Source organism: Argopecten irradians, chromosome 6, assembly GCF_041381155.1.
Source record: "Argopecten irradians isolate NY chromosome 6, Ai_NY, whole genome shotgun sequence".
NCBI lineage: Eukaryota > Metazoa > Mollusca > Bivalvia > Pectinida > Pectinidae > Argopecten > Argopecten irradians.
The window spans coordinates 2,081,293-2,102,340 of record NC_091139.1 but is presented as its reverse complement, the minus strand read 5'-3'; the positions used below and the strand labels follow the sequence as shown (position 1 = coordinate 2,102,340).

Sequence of the window (21,048 nt, the reverse complement as noted above, 5' to 3'; positions counted from 1 at the left end):
TTCTGGCCGTCTATTTGTAGATTTTGACCAATGACTGTAGCTGTATCATTCTGGCCATCTATTTGTAGATTCTGACCAGGGCATGTAGCTGTATCATTCTGGCCGTCTATTTGTAGATTTTGACCAGTGACTGTAGCTGTATCATTCTGGTCGTCTATTTGTAGATTTTGATCAATGGCTGTAGCTGTATTATTCTGGTCGTCTATTTGTAGATTCTGATCAATGGCTGTAGCTGTATTATTCTGGTCGTCTATTTGTAGATTTTGATCAAAGGCTGTAGCTGTATTATTCTGGTCGTCTATTTGTAGATTTTGATCAAAGGCTGTACCTGTATCATTCTGGCCGTCTATTTGTAGATTTTGACCAATGACTGTAGCTGTATCATTCTGGTCGTCTATTTGTAGATTTTGACCAGGGCATGTAGTTGTATTATTCTGACCGTCTATTTGTAGATTTTGACCAATGACTGTAGCTGTATCATTCTGGCCATCTATTTGTAGATTCTGATCAATGGCTGTAGCTGTATCATTCTGGCCGTCTATTTGTAGATTCTGATCAATGGCTGTAGCTGTATCATTCTGGCCATCTATTTGTAGATTTTGACCAATGACTGTAGCTGTATCATTCTGGCCATCTATTTGTAGATTCATATCGATGGCTGTAGCTGTATTATTCTGGCCATCTATTTGTAGATTTTGACCAATGACTGTAGCTGTATCATTCTGGCCATCTATTTGTAGATTCTTATCGATGGCTGTAGCTGTATATTCTGGCCGTGTATTTGTAGATTTTGACCAGGGCATGTAGCTGTATCATTATGGCCGTCTATTTGTAGATTCTGATCAATGGCTGTAGCTGTATCATTCTGGCCATCTATTTGTAGATTTTGACCAGGGCATGTAGCTGTATAATTCTGGTCGTCTATTTGTAGATTTTGACCAATGACTGTAGCTGTATCATTCTGACCATCTATTTGTAGATTTTGACCAGGGCATGTAGCTGTATTATTCTGGCGTCTATTTGTAGATTCTGATCAATGGCTGTAGCTGTATTATTCTGGCCGTGTATTTGTAGATTTTGACCAATGGCTGTAGCTGTATCATTCTGGCCGTCTATTTGTAGATTTTGACCAATGGCTGTAGCTGTATCATTCTGGCCTTCTATTTGTAGATTTTGACCAGTGACTGTAGCTGTATTATTCTGGCCGTCTATTTGTAGATTTTGACCAGGGCATGTAGCTGTATTATTCTGGCCGTCTATTTGTAGATTTTGACCAGTGACTGTAGCTGTATCATTCTGGTCGTCTATTTATAGATTCTGATCAATGGCTGTAGCTGTATCATTCTGGCCGTCTATTTGTAGATTCTGATCAATGACTGTAGCTGTATCATTCTGGCCGTCTATTTGTAGATTTTGATCAATGGCTGTAGCTGTATTATTCTGGTCGTCTATTTGTAGATTCTGATCAATGGCTGTAGCTGTATCATTCTGGCCGTCTATTTGTAGATTCTGATCAATGGCTGTAGCTGTATCATTCTGGCCGTCTATTTGTAGATTCTGATCAATGGCTGTAGCTGTATTATTCTGGCCGTCTATTTGTAGATTTTGACCAGGGCATGTAGCTGTATCATTCTGGCCGTCTATTTGTAGATTCTGATCAATGACTGTAGCTGTATCATTCTGGCCATCTATTTGTAGATTTTGACCAGGGCATGTAGCTGTATTATTCTGGCCGTCTATTTGTAGATTTTGACCAATGACTGTAGCTGTATCATTCTGGCCATCTATTTGTAGATTTTGACCAGGGCATGTAGCTGTATTATTCTGGCCGTCTATTTGTAGATTCTGATCAATGGCTGTAGCTGTATCATTCTGGCGGTCTATTTGTAGATTTTGACCAGGGCATGTAGCTGTATTATTCTGGCCGTCTATTTGTAGATTCTGATCAATGGCTGTAGCTGTATCATTCTGGCCGTCTATTTTTAGATTCTGATCAATGGCTGTAGCTGTATCATTCTAGTCATCTATTTGTAGATTTTGAATCAATGGCTGTAGCTGTATCATTCTGGCCGTCTATTTGTAGATTCTGATCAATGGCTGTAGCTGTATTATTCTGGCCGTCTATTTGTAGATTCTGATCAATGGCTGTAGCTGTATCATTCTGGCCATCTATTTGTAGATTCTGATCAATGGCTGTAGCTGTATTATTCTGGCCGTCTATTTGTAGATTCTGATCAATGGCTGTAGCTGTATTATTCTGGCCGTCTATTTGTAGATTTTGATCAATGGCTGTAGCTGTATCATTCTGGCCGTCTATTTGTAGATTCTGATCAATGGCTGTAGCTGTATCATTCTGGCCGTCTATTTGTAGATTTTGATCAAAGGCTGTAGCTGTATTATTCTGGCCGTCTATTTGTAGATTTTGATCAAAGGCTGTAGCTGTATTATTCTGGCCGTGTATTTGTAGATTTTTACCAATGACTGTAGCTGTATTATTCTGGCCATCTATTTGTAGATTCTGATCAATGGCTGTAGCTGTATTATTCTGACCGTCTATTTGTAGATTCTGATCAATGGCTGTAGCTGTATTATTCTGGTCGTCTATTTGTAGATTCTGATCAATCGCTGTAGCTGTATCATTCTGGCCGTCTATTTGTAGATTTTGACCAATGGCTGTAGCTGTATCATTCTGGCCATCTATTTGTAGATTCTGATCAATGGCTGTAGCTGTATTATTCTGGCCGTCTATTTGTAGATTCTGATCAATGGCTGTAGCTGTATCATTCTGGCCGTCTATTTGTAGATTCTGATCAATGGCTGTAGCTGTATCATTCTGGTCATCTATTTGTAGATTTTGATCAAAGGCTGTAGCTGTATTATTCTGGCCGTCTATTTGTAGATTTTGATCAAAGGCTGTAGCTGTATTATTCTGGCCGTGTATTTGTAGATTTTGACCAATGACTGTAGCTGTATTATTCTGGCCATCTATTTGTAGATTCTGATCAATGGCTGTAGCTGTATTATTCTGGTCGTCTATTTGTAGATTCTGATCAATGGCTGTAGCTGTATTATTCTGGCCATCTATTTGTAGATTTTGACCAGGGCATGTAGCTGTATTATTCTGGCCGTCTATTTGTAGATTTTGATCAATGACTGTAGCTGTATCATTCTGGCCGTTTATTTGTAGATTCTGATCAATGGCTGTAGCTGTATCATTCTGGCCGTCTATTTGTAGATTTTGATCAATGACTGTAGCTGTATCATTCTGGCCGTTTATTTGTAGATTTTGATCAATGGCTGTAGCTGTATCATTCTGGCCGTTTATTTGTAGATTTTGACCAATGGCTGTAGCTGTATCATTCTGGCCTTCTATTTGTAGATTTTGACCAGTGGCTGTAGCTGTATTATTCTGGCCGTCTATTTGTAGATTTTGACCAATGGCATGTAGCTGTATCATTCTGGCCGTCTATTTGTAGATTCTGATCAATGGCTGTAGCTGTATTATTCTGGCCGTCTATTTGTAGATTTTGACCAATGACTGTAGCTGTATTATTCTGGCCATCTATTTGTAGATTCTGATCAATGGCTGTAGCTGTATTATTCTGGTCGTCTATTTGTAGATTTTGATCAATGACTGTAGCTGTATTATTCTGGCCGTTTATTTGTAGATTTTGACCAATGGCTGTAGCTGTATCATTCTGGCCTTCTATTTGTAGATTTTGACCAGTGACTGTAGCTGTATTATTATGGCCGTCTATTTGTAGATTTTGACCAGGGCATGTAGCTGTATCATTCTGGCCGTCTATTTGTAGATTTTGATCAAAGGCTGTAGCTGTATTATTCTGGCCGTCTATTTGTAGATTTTTACCAATGACTGTAGCTGTATTATTCTGACCATCTATTTGTAGATTTTGACCAGGGCTGTAGCTGTATTATTCTGGCCGTCTATTTGTAGATTCTGATCAATGGCTGTAGCTGTATTATTCTGGCCGTCTATTTGTAGATTCTGATCAATGGCTGTAGCTGTATCATTCTGGCCGTCTATTTGTAGATTCTGATCAATGGCTGTAGCTGTATTATTCTGGCCGTCTATTTGTAGATTTTGACCAATGACTGTAGCTGTATTATTCTGGCCGTCTATTTGTAGATTCTGATCAATGGCTGTAGCTGTATTATTCTGGTCGTCTATTTGTAGATTCTGATCAATGGCTGTAGCTGTATCATTCTGGCCGTCTATTTGTAGATTTTGATCAATGGCTGTAGCTGTATTATTCTGGCCGTCTATTTGTAGATTCTGATCAATGGCTGTAGCTGTATTATTCTGGCCGTCTATTTGTAGATTTTGATCAAAGGCTGTAGCTGTATTATTCTGGCCGTGTATTTGTAGATTTTGACCAATGACTGTAGCTGTATTATTCTGGCCATCTATTTGTAGATTCTGATCAATGGCTGTAGCTGTATTATTCTGGTCGTCTATTTGTAGATTTTGATCAATGGCTGTAGCTGTATTATTCTGGCCGTCTATTTGTAGATTCTGATCAATGGCTGTAGCTGTATCATTCTGGCCGTCTATTTGTAGATTTTGATCAATGACTGTAGCTGTATCATTCTGGCCGTTTATTTGTAGATTCTGATCAATGGCTGTAGCTGTATCATTCTGGCCGTCTATTTGTAGATTTTGATCAATGACTGTAGCTGTATCATTCTGGCCGTTTATTTGTAGATTCTGATCAATGGCTGTAGCTGTATCATTCTGGCCGTTTATTTGTAGATTTTGACCAATGGCTGTAGCTGTATCATTCTGGCCTTCTATTTGTAGATTTTGACCAGTGACTGTAGCTGTATTATTCTGGCCGTCTATTTGTAGATTTTGACCAGGGCATGTAGCTGTATCATTCTGGCCGTCTATTTGTAGATTTGACAGGCTGTAGCTGTATTTTCTGGCCGTCTATTTGTAGATTCTGATCAATGGCTGTAGCTGTATTATTCTGGCCGTCTATTTGTAGATTTTGACCAATGACTGTAGCTGTATTATTCTGGTCGTCTATTTGTAGATTCTGATCAATGGCTGTAGCTGTATTATTCTGGTCGTCTATTTGTAGATTTTGATCAATGACTGTAGCTGTATTATTCTGGCCGTTTATTTGTAGATTTTGACCAATGGCTGTAGCTGTATCATTCTGGCCTTCTATTTGTAGATTTTGACCAGTGACTGTAGCTGTATTATTCTGGCCGTCTATTTGTAGATTTTGACCAGGGCATGTAGCTGTATCATTCTGGCCGTCTATTTGTAGATTTTGACCAATGACTGTAGCTGTATTATTCTGGCCGTCTATTTGTAGATTCTGATCAATGGCTGTAGCTGTATCATTCTGGCCGTCTTTTTGTAGATTTTGACCAATGACTGTAGCTGTATTATTCTGGCCGTCTATTTGTAGATTTTGACCAATGACTGCAGCTGTATCATTCTGGCCGTCTTTTTTTAGGTTTTGACCAATGACTGTAGCTGTATTATTCTGGCCGTCTATTTGTAGATTTTGACCAGTGATAGTAGCTGTATTATTCTGACTGTCTATATGTTGATTTAGGTGCCTGATGGTCATTGTGTTATTATCTACATCAGTCCCCTGTTCTGGAACAATAGATGTAATAACACTCCTACAGACTTGTCTCCATGGCTATCACTGTCCGCACGTCTGCCAAAGTTAACAGATGTTTAAAACACACATATCAGTGAGTTCTCTTTCAGGGACAATTGTTTTCTCTGAAATACAAGAGAAGACAACATTATTATTTTTTTTTTATTTTTTTTCAAAAGTTGTATTAGCCAATTCACTTTTATAAGATATGACTGTACACTATATTACTTCTAATTAACACACCTGGCCAAGATTTTTTTTTTTTTTTTCGACTAAATTTACATGAGAAAGTGTTTTGACTAATGTTGATCCTTTTTGATTTGAGAAATTTGCACCAGGTAATGTAATAATGTTGTATTGATCAATAACTAGACTAGAGTCCTTGCTTTAGCTTTACTTAGTTGAACAATAACTTGTTTAAATGAAAAGATATTTCGTTTCTTGTTTTGACAGATACCGCGGTAGGTCTGTCCAGGGTAAGACAGTTTTGTTGTGATATCACAAGGATTAGGACATTTTGTGCAGTATAACATCATTAAAAACCAAACATTTTAAGCAAATAAGTTCTCATAAATAATGTGATAAAAGAAAGGAATTTTTTTTTTTTTTTTATAACTTTTTTTTTTTTTTTTTAAACAACACATTCTTTATTCCCCAGACATATCTCCATCATTTGAAGGCTGCCAAGGTTGGGGCCTTGGGGTCAGCCTTCATATATATAAATAATGTCCCCTGACAAGGGCTCTCACACATCACACATATCTTTCATCGCAATCCAAACATCCTTAGACTTAAATTTACTACATTAGTTTCATTCTATTCTTCCTTTCTAACTACTGTCAGACCTCAAATATGTATGCTTATGAAATCTACTTATGTACACATTCATTCATTCATTCATTCATTCATTCATTCATATTTTTTATATTTGATTAATGTGGTAAACCTTGCATTAACCAAAATGAATTTATATTATATTGGGCAATAGAGCGTTTCAAAAACCTTATGTGGAAAGATTGCACGCTCCCCAATTAGTTTTTGGCGAGGGTCCACCCCCAAAGATTCTCTTTCAGGTCAAATATCCAATATGATGGCTACCCCACAGCCGGCCCAAAAGCAAATATTGAATATGAAAGTTACTGAAATAAGCGTATCTGTAGGGCAATTAATAGTCAACAAAAATTTGGACAAACTTGAGAGCGTTTCACAACCTTATGTGGTTAAAGATTGCTCCCTCACCCCATTTGTTTTTAAAATGTTGTAAAGATCTGTTTTTTTCCCCGATTTTTTTTTTCTTTTTTCATTGTGTTGGCAAAAGAAAATCAAAAACTCAGTTAATATAACTTTCCACTATTGTGAAATTCAAAAATTCCTTATGTGGAAAGATTGCTCAAACGCTCCCCATTTGTTTTTAAAATGTTGTAAAGATCTGTTTTTTTTCCCCGATTTTTTTTTCTTTTTTCATTGTGTTGGCAAAGAAAATCAAACATGCTCCGAATTTTGGAATGGAATCTTTCATACGGCAATAGTATATATGCTGTTTTAACAAACTAAGAAAATGATTTAATAATTTTCCGAACTTTGGATTTCCCAGAATGATATCTTGATCTTTGAAATTATAGTAAGGCTGTGTGTTGTTGTGTTCGTTGTACCAAGCAATAAACTGTTCAAATAATCTTTGTACATAATAACACTGCGAAAACAAATGCCTTAAAGTTTCTGGTTCCCTGTTACAAAATGTACAATGTCTGTTATTAGATAGTTTCATTTTTACTAACACATCATTTGTTGTTATAATTCTCTGATTAATTTTACATTGAAATGTTTGTAATTTTGTTTCTATTGAACAGTTTAATGCATTTGCATACACATCACACCAATTAAAATCATCACCAATATCAAAATCAGATTTCCATTTGTCTTGACTTATTGGTTTTCTCACATAAACTTCCAGTCAGTTTTACACAATAAAAGTGAAATAATATCTATTTTCCTGGATGTTGTTACAGTTTCATTATGTTCAACAGAATTACGATAAACTTGTTTCCAATGTCTGTCTATTTTATTTACTATAGCATAATACTGAATAAAATCTAAATAAGGGATAGTATCCATATCATGAAATTCTCTTACTGTACCATTTTGAAATAGATCACCCACTGTACCAAGACTGTGTTGCCCTTTCCATATGTTACAAAACTTTATCTTTTTTATCTGAACAAAATTAACCTAGCTTTTACCTAAGTATTCTACAAGGGTATCAGGTTCACTTTGTATTTCTGATAAAGCTGCTATCAGATCTTTCCAAAAAGTGTTTTTAATCTGTTCTCCTGCTTCTTTCATTTTACTACCGTCAAGCTCATATAACAAATTAATTTCAAATGACAATATTTCCTTTAGTAAGGTTTTCCAGGTTTTTCTAGTATCTTCAAATATTCTCCTGATCCATTTCACTTTCAAATATTTAAAGTGTACACGGAATGGAAAATGATATTAAGATATGTTATTCTGTTTGATCTCCTGACAAGAATGTTGAAAACCACATCAAAATCGGCCGCTTCAGTACCGCGATACCGCCTTCCGAAGTGCTCGATTTTTACCTGTATATCAACTGCTAATCAGGGAATCGGTCGCTCATGCTGATTTGGGGAATAACCGGATGTGACGTCACGAGGACAACGGCAGTGAGGTGTTTGGTAGTGGGGTTATAGCACAAAGGTGGACATATATGTATTCCTAAAATGGGGTTACGAGAATTTTACAGATATATATACAGTATTCAGTTATGGTGACGATTTAATCATATATAAAATAGGAAATATTGCAACTGAAATCATGCTAAATACATAAGTAGATTAGCAGAAATTTTAAGTTAATTATGTTTCTGGTATAAGCCAGGTGTACCTTGTGTAAAAACTTTTAAGTAGAGATCTTATCTCTGTTTTAACAGCTTACTAAATTAACAAACCTGGGGAATATTCAATTTTAATAATGTCATTTAAAAAGAGACTAATTCGAAAAATGATGTTCATATAATTATCCATTTGAATATGTTTCTGAATAAATAAAAATTCACTTGGCCTATGGATTTCAAGAATCATCATAACGAAAAGAAAAGGTGTTAAATGTATTTCATAGTTCAATACACGTAAATATCATAGACATAAATTGGGAGGGGGAGTAAATAAAAAAAATAAACCACTTGAGAAATTGAATTTAAAATACATAATTCATTTATAGATGTAACAAGTCTATCTTCCTTTTATAGCTACATGTACATGAACATGTATGAGAACATGTGTTATTTTAATAATATTCAACAGTACATTTATCGGTCATATAGATTATCATTATTAGTATTATATAATGATCGATATTGACCAAAATTCACAAAGAATTGGATATTCAAAATCTAGCAACTACCAGAAATATCAAAATTATGACATTGTGCATCATATTTGCATTGTTCTTTCTCGACATGCCATTTATAAATAATTTTGTAGTCTCTGTTATAAAAATACATATACATATAACTAGAAATATATATACAAGACAAATGTATACATTAGTCATTCTGAAATATACAATTATGTATACATCTAGTGATTTAAACACTTGTTATATGTTATGTTCGAACGGTACATTTTACTGTAAACCAAGTATTTATAAGTGTAAACAAATATGACATTATACATCAATTAAATGATGGTCCATCGCTAACTTACCTGTGATCTTACTTTTGACACCTGACGTGAGCTAATCAACGAAGCGTGACAGGTCACTAAACACCTTTCTTACGTAATCTGGTTATTAGCCCCCTCATTAGTCTCGGTTGACCACGCGTTTTAGTTACTGCAGTATACAGGTAAAGAGATAAACGCAGCACGACATTGGCTATTCGGAAGTACAGTTCTGATTTTGTTCTGTACTTGATATCTGTAACTTGGATTAGACATAGACATCTTCATTCTTTTTTTTCGTCTGACTCGTGCATGATTTATTTTTTCAATTAAAGACACTAATAAATGAAATTGAGCGAAATATCAACAAGTCGTCGGATGTACTGTATTATATGAAAAATGGATCGATTTCAGATATAACGCAATTAGTAGATGCATTTACATATATGCAAAAAATTCTGCTTAGAATCATAACTTAATTCGTATGGGTAGGTTATATGAAAAAGTCAGAAATTTGTAAAGCGGGTTTGACCAGTACAACGACCCGAGTCAGGTTTTGGATAACATAGTCAAGAATCCTTTACATAATATTCATGTATATGTGGTTCAAAATACCGTAGATTTACAACGTACGTGGATTATTATACACATTATATTGTGTATAATTGTGCAGAAATCGCGCAGAAATGTTCATTTATCTACGACAGGTACATCAATATATGCATCAAATGAATATAATCCCTATTTTCAAGCGTATTCCAAACTCATATCTGTGATTGAGATAATATTAAATAGGTATCGGACATGTTCACATGTATTTGTGTCTGTAAAGATCGATATTTACAAACAGATAGTTTATATTAGATGGCAGACGCAGAAAATCGCCACTCTATCTTATGCGAGTAGAGTAGGTCCCGTTGTCCTCGTGACGTCACAGGTCAGGGGTCCCGAATCGGGGTCAATGGCTTGGGGCTTCAGGTGTGTTCTAGAGAAAAGTCGCATTATCTCTAACACTGTATTCGCTATGAAACTCGTACTTTCTCCATTCTGAATTTTATACAATGACACATTTATCAAGCCTTATATACCAAACCATTCCGTGTACACTTTAATAAAAGATAAAACATGAGTCAGGTTTAAACCTCCATTATCCTTACATGCAATTAGAGTGTCACGTTTAATTTTTAGCTCGCCTATTCGAAGAGCTATTCGGGGAGTTAATGTTGTCACCCCGGCGTCAGCGTCGGCGTCGACGTACGCGTCCCATTTCAGGTTAAAGTTTTTGAGCAAGTTTCTGTTTCGTCAATTGTTTAAGCTTAAGTCATCATAAATGTTTATGATTTTATTTTCCTAATGTGTATGGATGCTGAACGTGATAATACAATCAATTTGGGGGCCTTTAGGGGGTTTTTGAGTCTGTTAATTTGTCGTATTTCCATGTTTAAATAGTAAATACTTTAACATCAACTTCTTCTGAATAGGCGAGCTTTGCTGTTCTCCAACAGCTCTTGTTTCAGACTTAAAATTCCATATGAAACCAAACAAGATTTTGTTTAACTTAGTAATAAAGGATTTAGACGGGTTTGGAAGTATCGAAAACAGAATTCAGGGGTAGAATTTAACTTTTTAAGTCACTATCCATTTTTGGCAAGTTGGTAAAATTTCAACTCGCCAAATCAGAAACTTGCTTGCCACTTTGAAATTATTATTGAAATCAACCAATTCATTGATGACTGTTATATTTATTTATTGTTTATAACATGAATGTTTTACATTTTAGTAGCACTATACAAGTGTAGTTTAGGCACAGGCGTCTGCTTCTGGTTTGATAAAAAATATAATAACCTACCCCTACTATATGAACATTGTATTTTTCCAAAACCCAATGCAGACGCCTGTGGTTTAGGCCTAATGACTTTTTATTTTTAGAATGACTATTATGTGGCAGTTTGTGCAAATAAAAAAAACAACTTAAATATGATTAAGGTGTTTTTGTCTAAATTTAACTGTAAATAACAGCAGGATTAGTAGTCCTTTTTCATCTTGTGCACGCTTTTGCAATTTTGCCGGCTGAAAGAACTTTTTTATGTCAGCCATTTAAGCAAACTATGTAAAATATTCGGAAGAAAATTTTTTTACGGAACACCTCTAAATTTTTCCATACCAAATCAATGTCACTGTTTTTTAGATGCTTGAAAGTATACAGTATTTCAAAGTGTCGACAAGACGTTGCACTATTTGTGTTGAACGTTATGCTTTTGTTTCATAATTCATTTAGGCTATAATTTGGCACACAATTTATGACAGGTGTATTGATTGGAATATTTAGTAACTGTATATGTATTTAGAATGACGAACGATGCACCACTCGCCAAAAAATGCAAGTACAATATTTTTCCACTCGCCATTTCAAAAACCAACTCGCATTTGGCGAGTATGCGAGTGTGAATTTCGAACCCTGCAGATGTACAAATTTGGGTAATATGAGTGTTTTTATGATAGTGATACGTCCAATTAAAGTTAGATCTCGACAAGTCCAGTATCTTAGAAATGTCCAATAAAAGTTAGATCTCGACAAGTCCAGTATCTTAGAAAAGTCCAATTAAAGTTAGATCTCGACAAGTCCAGTATCTTAGAAACGTCCAATTAAAGTTAGATCTCGACAAGTCCAGTATCTTAGAAGTTTGTTTATCTGACAAAGTTTGTTATCATAATTTATTTTTTCCATGTTTTCAAGTTTTAATGAAAATACTATACCCAGCAACTTAAAATTTGTAGAAGACCAGTTTATGTTCAATTCAGGACATATTCTGTCATTGGAGTATTTCTTGCTACCAATCCACAGGACACTGGATTTTTGTAAATTTATTTTTAATCCTGATACACCAGCGAAATCTTGAAGTATCTGAACAGCAGTGTATAGAGACTGACTTTTACCATCAAGTAGGAGATAAGCATCATCAGCATATTGCCCAAGTAGAAACCGATTACCTTTTATAGCTATACCCCTAACACTGTTATTTGACTTTAATGATAATGCTGGCAGTTCCACCCCAATTATGAACATATAAGGTGACAAAGGATCACCTTGACAACAGCCTTTGCTTAAACTAAAGAAGGATGACAAATGACCATTATTAATAACACAACTTTTAGAATTCTTATAAAATATTTCAAACCATTTACAAAGAGAATCTCCAAAATTAAAAGTTTTTAAGGCTTTCAGTATGAAATTCCATTCAATAGAGTCAAAGGCCTTCTCAAAGTCTAAAATAAACAATAATCCTGACTGAGTTTTCTCTTCCAACAGAGTCATGATATCATAAAGAAGTCTAGTGTTATCTCCGGTGAACCTACCTTTAATAAAACCTGTCTGTGTTTCACTAATGATATTTGGGAGAACCTTTTTAACTCTGCTAGCTATTGCTGCTGATGTTATTTTATAGTCTACATTAAGAAGGGATATAGGTCGCCAATTTTTCAAATACCTTCTATCTTTATCATCTTTTGGGATACATAAAATAATACCTTGGCATTGAAAATCAGATAGTTTCCCAGTATGATATGCATAGTTTATAGATTTAAGTAAAAAACATCCTAAATCTTTCCAGAAAAACTTATAAAATTCTACACTAAAACCATCAGAGCCCGGATTGTTCCCATTATCCATACATTTTAATACTTTTGCCAATTCAGATAGTGTAAGTTCCCCTTCACAAGTGCTTTTATCTATGTTACTAAGTTGAACATGATGGTCAAAAAAAATAGGAATTTTCATACTGCAAAAAGTTATCTTGTTTAGAAGTATACAGATTTTTAAAAAAAAATAGTTTCTGCCTCAATTATATCCCTTTGATTATCTACTATATTTCCATCATCTGTTATTAGTTCTGTAATATTCTTATTGATAAAGTGACTTTTTCTAGATCACAAAATTTTGTTGCTTTTTCCCCATTCTCATACCAATTGGCCTTTGACCTTAGAATAAGGCCTTCAACTTTACATTTCCTTAGAGATTCTACTTCCTGTTTTTTGGTATCAAACTCAGTCATAAGGTCTGCAATAGGGTTATTGTTAATTAGTTTGTTGAAATATTTGTTGATATGCTGGGTATGAAGTATCGGGATAATCCACTGTTGTAGTCACTAAATAATGTGGGGAAATAAACCTTGGCAGATGCTCATATGAAACAGTCTAATGTTCTTTGGATTGAATTCTTTGCTTGTGGCATGAGTGACTGAAGTGTTTGTCACTTACAAAAACCAAACCATCACAAGGAAGAAACAACATGGATACATAACTGTGTTATTTATATATATTGTGTTTCCAAACTGATTAAAATACAAATTCTGATTCCCATTCTGTTCCATAGAGGATATCTGGCAACATCTCAATAGGGGTCACGTTCTGCTTCCTGTACTTCAGTTCAAATACATTTTATCTGAATTGTTAATGTAACACCATGCACATATACTAATTATATATACCTCGGTATGAAACAGCATGCACATATACTAATTATATATACCTCGGTATGTAACAGCATGCACATATACTGATTATATATACCTCGGTATGAAACAGCATGAACATATACTAATTATATATACCTTGGTATGAAACAGCATGCACATATACTAATTATATATACCTCGGTATGAAACAGCATGCACATATACTAATTATATATACCTCGGTATGAAACAGCATGAACATATACTAATTATATATACCTCGGTATGTAACAGCATGCACATGTAAAAGCATGCACATATACTAATTATATATACCTCAGTATGTAACAGCATGCACATATACTAATTATATATACCTCAGTATGTAACAGCATGCACATATACATACTAATTATATATACCTCGGTATGTAACAGCATGCACATATACTAATTATATATACCTCGGTATGTAACAGCATGCACATATACTAATTATATATACCTCGGTATGTAACAGCATGCACATATACTAATTATATATACCTCGGTATGTAACAGCATGCACATATACTAATTATATATACCTCGGTATGTAACAGCATGCACATATACTAAATTATATATACCTCGGTATGTAACAGCATGCACATATACTAATTATATATACCTCGGTATGAAACAGCATGCACATATACTAATTATATATACCTCGGTATGTAACAGCATGCACATATACTAATTATATATACCTCGGTATGAAACAGCATGCACATATACTAATTATATATACCTCAGTATGTAACAGCATGCACATGTAAAAGCATGCACATATACTAATTATATATACCTCAGTATGTAACAGCATGCACATATACTAATTATATATACCTCAGTATGTAACAGCATGCACATATACTAATTATATATACCTCGGTATGAACAGCATGCACATATACTAATTATATATACCTCGGTATGTAACAGCATGCACATATACTAATTATATATACCTCAGTATGTAACAGCATGCACATGTAAAAGCATGCACATATACTAATTATATATACCTCGGTATGAAACAGCATGCACATATACTAATTATATATATACCTCGGTATGTAACAGCATGCACATATACTGATTATATATACCTCGGTATGTAACAGCATGCACATATACATACTAATTATATATACCTCAGTATGTAACAGCATGCACATATACTAATTATATATACCTCGGTATGAAACAGCATGCACATATACTAATTATATATACCTCGGTATGTAACAGCATGCACATATACTAATTATATATACCTCGGTATGAAACAGCATGCACATATACTAATTATATATACCTCAGTATGTAACAGCATGCACATGTAAAAGCATGCACATATACTAATTATATATACCTCAGTATGTAACAGCATGCACATATACTAATTATATATACCTCAGTATGTAACAGCATGCACATATACTAATTATATATACCTCGGTATGAAACAGCATGCACATATACTAATTATATATACCTCGGTATGTAACAGCATGCACATATACTAATTATATATACCTCAGTATGTAACAGCATGCACATGTAAAAGCATGCACATATACTAATTATATATACCTCGGTATGAAACAGCATGCACATATACTAATTATATATACCTCGGTATGTAACAGCATGCACATATACTAATTATATATACCTCAGTATGTAACAGCATGCACATATGCTAATTATATATACCTCAGTATGTAACAGCATGCACATATACTAATTATATATACCTCAGTATGTAACAGCATGCACATATACTAATTATATATACCTCGGTATGAAACAGCATGCACATATACTAATTTTCTTTCATACCTACGGGTGTAATACTGGCAGGTCTAGGGCAATACACTCATGTCGACTGAGGCTGTATTGCATGGCTACTCATGCAATAAAGCCTCATGACGTCACGCCGTCAACAAAATCTCTAATTCCTCGGTAAAATTTTAACCTTTTTTTCACGAATATGACTGGTTTTATTATGAAAGATGCAAACAACGGAATTTGTTATGAAAATATCACGTAAATTTTCATGAATGGAAAATTGACTTCCAGTCGTCGATTTCTCCGAATTTATTTCGAAATGGCGGGATATTATAGCTGTAAAATTGCAATAAAACATCGAGGTATGAAAGAAAAATACTCTTTCATAAGTGGATATGAAGGATAGGGATATTCTACCCTCGGGATCACAAAATGTAGCAAAACCCTCGGCAAGCCTCGGGTTTTACTACATTTTGTGACCCTCGGGTAGAATATCCCTATCCTTCATATCCACATATGAAAGAGTCTTATAATATATACCTCGGTATGTAACAGCATGCACATATACTAATTATATATACCTCGATATGTAACAGCATGCACATATACATGTAGCTATGTTGTGCTCAAAATGACTACACACACAAAAATAATTTTGACAGCTCTTGCTTGCATTTTCATCCCCGTCAAGAAATTCGAAAGTGCAAATGTAGCACTTGACCTCTTATTTAGTGTTCAGATCTTTAAGTGATCTGATTGAGATTAAGAATCTTAGATTGTGGTGTTTGTAAATGTGTGTTTGATTATTACAAAATAATAGATGCTTGAACAGTAACATAAAATACATGTAGAATGCCTACCTGTACATGTCTTAGATTCCTTAATCACCTGGGATAGGTGGAGTTATCAAGTTAACACATTTATTAGTTATCGGCTTCCTTGGCATTGACCTTGGTTACCAGTGTACACTGTATCTATCTTCAGCACATTTCCCGGTAAATTTTCTCTATTTTCGCTTTCTAAAAACTCACCTTAATTACTATAATATTTCAACTTTTCCTTTACTTCAATACAATCACTTAGCAGTCACTATCTTATTATGGAGATGTGTTTCAGGTTGTGTTCAAAGCTACTTTCTCTTTGCAGATTTTCAAAATTCAGTGAAGATATGTTGCCTTTGTGTATTCTGATTTTAAAAAGTCTGACTTACCAGCTGTTAAGAAGTTTATCCTTCATGGTTCTAAGTATACATAGTGTTCCAAACAAGATAAAGAACTGTACATGTATTGTGCTTACCTCCTACCACAGATTGGAGTGACTTCTCCAACGTCACTCAAACCGCTTTTGTAAACATACTGATTTGTATTGATTTTTCTCAGGTAGAAATAAACTTTTAAAACATTATATGTACACATGTATACCTACTACCAATCACCTGATTTTCTATTGAACCCTTGACGTCTAATAATAAAACATGTGTCATATAATGATCAACAACTACCAGTAGTTCATACTGGAACTTTAAACGTACAAGTTTACAAAAATGATTTTTATTTTTATTTTAAGTGGAAGCAATCAATATGATCTATAGCACTTCCTATTAACTAATTCATGTAAATTTGTATTTTATATACTGTATTATTAAGCACTATAAATGCAGGGTCAATATTTCACGGTTTTCTATATGGTCCATATTCACAGAAGTTCACTTTAGCAGTTAACTGATTCCTAATATTTTTTTTAATATTAAACAGGTGCATCTATCAATTTCTGTTTACTTCGCTGGTGTTAAGAATTCGAGGAATTCATTAAAAAGTGCAGCCCGAAAATAAACCAGCCACAAAATGTATGTGCTGTACAGTAGTTTTTCAAATGTCATAAAAGTTGATTGAGACATTCACTAACATGTCCTAATGATACAGACAAACTGGTGCACTTCAAACACTGTAATATTATGTAACCTCATCATGTTATTACCAGTGTCAAATGTGGTCAGGTATTTCTTATACAAAAGGTCTCGAGCACAGCGTAGGAGACCCTATTATGGTTCATTAATTATAACATAGCAAAGGATTCTGATTGGTTAAAATTGTCAAGGTCAAGGCCACTGTTATTTTGAGAAAAAATATTGCTAGTGGCACCACAGCTTTACCTTTTCATGGATTGTAACCACTACTATCCTGGCTGCATTTCATCAGGAATATTTAAAAGCAGCTAGTACATTTATAGCTTCAGTAATATTCACTATGTTTTATAGTGTTAAGGGCTATGGACCGCAAGTAACTTTTTTTGGTTGTCATGGTAATCAGGTCATTATACACTATGAGGACACTATCTATATTTAGGTTGACTCTGTAATTGCCAGTAAGCCCTGTGAGGACATTATCTATTTTTAGGTTGACTCTGTAATTGCCAGTAAGCCCTGTGAGGACATTATCTATTTTTAGGTTGACTCTGTAATTGCCAGTAATCGCTGTGTGGACACTATCTATTTTTAGGTTGACTCTGTAATTGCCAGTAAGCGATGTGAGGACATTATCTATTTTTAGGTTGACTCTGTAATTGCCAGTAATCGCTGTGTGGACACTATCTATTTTTAGGTTATCTTTTTTTAGGTTGACTCTGTAATTGCCAGTAATCGCTGTGTGGACACTATCTATTTTTAGGTTGACTCTGTAATTGCCAGTAAGCCCTGTGAGGACATTATCTATTTTTAGGTTGACTCTGTAATTGCCAGTAAGCCCTGTGAGGACATTATCTATTTTTAGGTTGACTCTGTAATTGCCAGTAATGGCTGTGTGGACACTATCTATTTTTAGGTTGACTCTGTAATTGCCAGTAAGCGATGTGAGGACATTATCTATTTTTAGGTTGACTCTGTAATTGCCAGTAATCGCTGTGTGGACACTATCTATTTTTAGGTTGACTCTGTAATTGCCAGTAATCGCTGTGTGGACACTATCTATTTTTAGGTTGACTCTGTAATTGCCAGTAAGCGATGTGAGGACACACACCTGGGAGAGGAGGCGAGTCGTCACTGGAGAGAAATCTACGACCAGACGTATATCTTTGATATACTAGATAGAGAGGTAAATATACTGGTGAATATAATAATGAAGTTTGAGTGATCAGAAATGCCTTTTCAAACCAATTTTCCGATCAAATGTATTTATAGATCAATAATACCTTCCTGAAATTTTCAGTAAATGTTCAGTATAGATTTAAGATAATCACTATCAAATGCTCAGATTTCAGGATTTCAGGTATTTTTTTAACTTCCATATAGGTAGTTTTGACATTATTATTTACATTATTTATCTATTTTTGTACTTGTAGATAGCTATATTACCAACGTTGACTTTAGACATACTAAAGGATTGGTATACACAGTATGAGAAAGGAAGCCACCGAAAAATCAGTTTCCAGGTAAATTTTATGGAAATTATTGCATAACATAATTCAAACGTTTTGAAAAATAATTGTAAAAACATGATTTATATGAATGCATAATTGTCTGTAATAACACTTGATGATAAATATGTTGAAAATCATATTTATTCCATCTTTGCATATTACAGAGTTTGCTCCCTTGTGGGTTGGTATCAATTGTTACGACTATATTTTTTTAGAGCAATTCACATTGTTTTCTCCAAAGGTATGATGTTATGTTCTCAAACACATGACGTCACAATCAATACCTGCAAGGGCAGATAACTCAATATACAGAATTCACAAAAATAAGGTTTTTATGGTCACAGTAAAAGATAATTTAAGATGTTTGTATCTTTTTCAGATTGTTGGGAAGTCGGAGACCCAATGTTCCAGTTCTGTTGATGGAGTGAAGAAGGAAGTGCCCAGTAAAGATGCGTACCCTCTTACCTGTCTGATGGATGAAGTCCAGAATCACGCCACACCAATTCAGGATCTTAAACTCTACAAACAAACTCTTCATATGCTTCCGTTTACAAAAATCAATTCCTGACCCTAAAATAAAACTTACATGGAGTAAATGGTTATTTATCTATTTTCTTGACTTCTCATTTTTAAGCACGATTTTGTTTCAAGTACAAATTGTTTGAAATATTCAGTTATTGATTGGTCTATTCTATCAAATGGATAGTGACCACAAACGATTGCTTGGATTGTGTATGTAGATAACAACCAACAACGATTAAACAACCACCAACGATTGCTTGGCTATTGTTTGTTAATAACAACCACCAACGATTGCTTGGCTATTGTATGTTAATAACAACCACCAACGATTGCTAGGCTATTGTTTGTTAATAACAACCACCAACGATTGCTTGGCTATTGTTTGTTGATAACAACCACCAACGATTGCTTGGCTATTGTTTGTTGATAACAACCACCAATGATTGCTTGGCTATTGTTTGTTGATAACAACCACCAATGATTGCTTGGCTATTGTTTGTTGATAACAACCACCAACGATTGCTTGGCTATTGTTTGTTGATAACAACCACCAATGATTGCTTGGCTATTGTTTGTTGATAACATCCACCAATGATTGCTTGGCTATTGTTTGTTGATAACAACCAACAACAATTGCTAGGCTATTTTTTGTTGATAACAACCACCAACGATTGCTTGGCTACTGTTTATGGATATCAACCAACAACAATTGCTAGGCTATTATTTGTTGATAACAACCACCAACGATTGCTTGGCTACTGTTTATGGATATCAACCAACAACAATTGCTAGGCTATTTTTTGTTGATAACAACCACCAACAATTGCTTGGCTACTGTTTATGGATATCAACCAACAACAATTGCTAGGCTATTTTTTGTTGATAACAACCACCAACGATTGCTTGGCTATTGTTTATGGATATCAACCAATAACAATTGCAATGCTATTGTTTGTTGATTACAACCACCAACGATTGCTTGGTTACTGTTTATGGATAACAACCAACAACAATTGCTAGGCTATTGTTTGTTGATAACAACCAACAACAATTGCAAGGCTATTGTTTGTTGATAACAACGAATAACGATTGCTTGGCTACTGTTGATGGATAACAACCAACAACAATTGCTAGGCTATTGTTTGTTGATAGCAACTAACAAAGATTGCTAGGCTATTGTTTGTTGATAACAACGAACAAAGATTGATTGGCTACTGTTTATGGATAACAGCGAACAAAGATAGCTAGGCTATTGTTTGTTGATTACAACCACCAACGATTGCTTGGCTACTGTTTATGGATAACAACCAACAAAGATTGCTAGGCTATTGTTTGTTGATAACAACGAACAAAGATTGATTGGCTACTGTTTATGGATAACAACCAACAACAATTGCTAGACTATTGTTTGTTGATAACAACGAATAACGATTGCTAGGCTATTGTTTGTTGATAACAACAAACAACAATTGCTATGCTATTGTTTGTTGATAACAACCAA

At 34.6% G+C, this 21,048-nt stretch overlaps 2 protein-coding genes across 2 annotated transcripts in view; one reads left to right on the top strand and one right to left on the bottom strand.

Moving 5' to 3' along the window:
* Positions 1 to 19,635, top strand: part of LOC138324697 (nardilysin-like) — a 91,454-nt gene extending 71,819 nt beyond the window's left edge. The window contains exons 29-31 of the mRNA XM_069269746.1: positions 18,584 to 18,700; positions 18,948 to 19,037; positions 19,405 to 19,635. Of these exons, the coding sequence (XP_069125847.1) occupies positions 18,584 to 18,700; positions 18,948 to 19,037; positions 19,405 to 19,593 (396 nt within the window). The 3' untranslated portion in view covers positions 19,594 to 19,635. The remainder of the gene's footprint in view (positions 1 to 18,583; positions 18,701 to 18,947; positions 19,038 to 19,404) is intronic.
* On the bottom strand, positions 3,899 to 17,107 carry LOC138326582 (exported protein YdbA-like). Its single transcript, XM_069272679.1, has 3 exons — positions 16,908 to 17,107; positions 4,946 to 5,764; positions 3,899 to 4,857 (listed from the first exon to the last, which is right to left on the bottom strand). The coding sequence occupies exons 2-3, from the start codon at positions 5,601 to 5,603 to the stop codon at positions 3,899 to 3,901; spliced, it is 1,617 nt and encodes a 538-aa protein (XP_069128780.1). The 5' UTR covers positions 5,604 to 5,764; positions 16,908 to 17,107.
* Positions 19,636 to 21,048: the final 1,413 nt, after the last annotated feature.

Bases quoted from the DNA above. Each gene is read 5' to 3' on its own strand.
- LOC138326582 (XM_069272679.1), bottom strand. From the start codon at position 5,603: ATGACCATCAGGCACCTAAATCAACATATAGACAGTCAGAATAATACA. The intron at 4,858-4,945 runs GCCAGAAAATAC...ATCTACAAATAG, and splicing joins TCAGAATCTACAAATAGACG to ACGGCCAGAATAATACAGCT.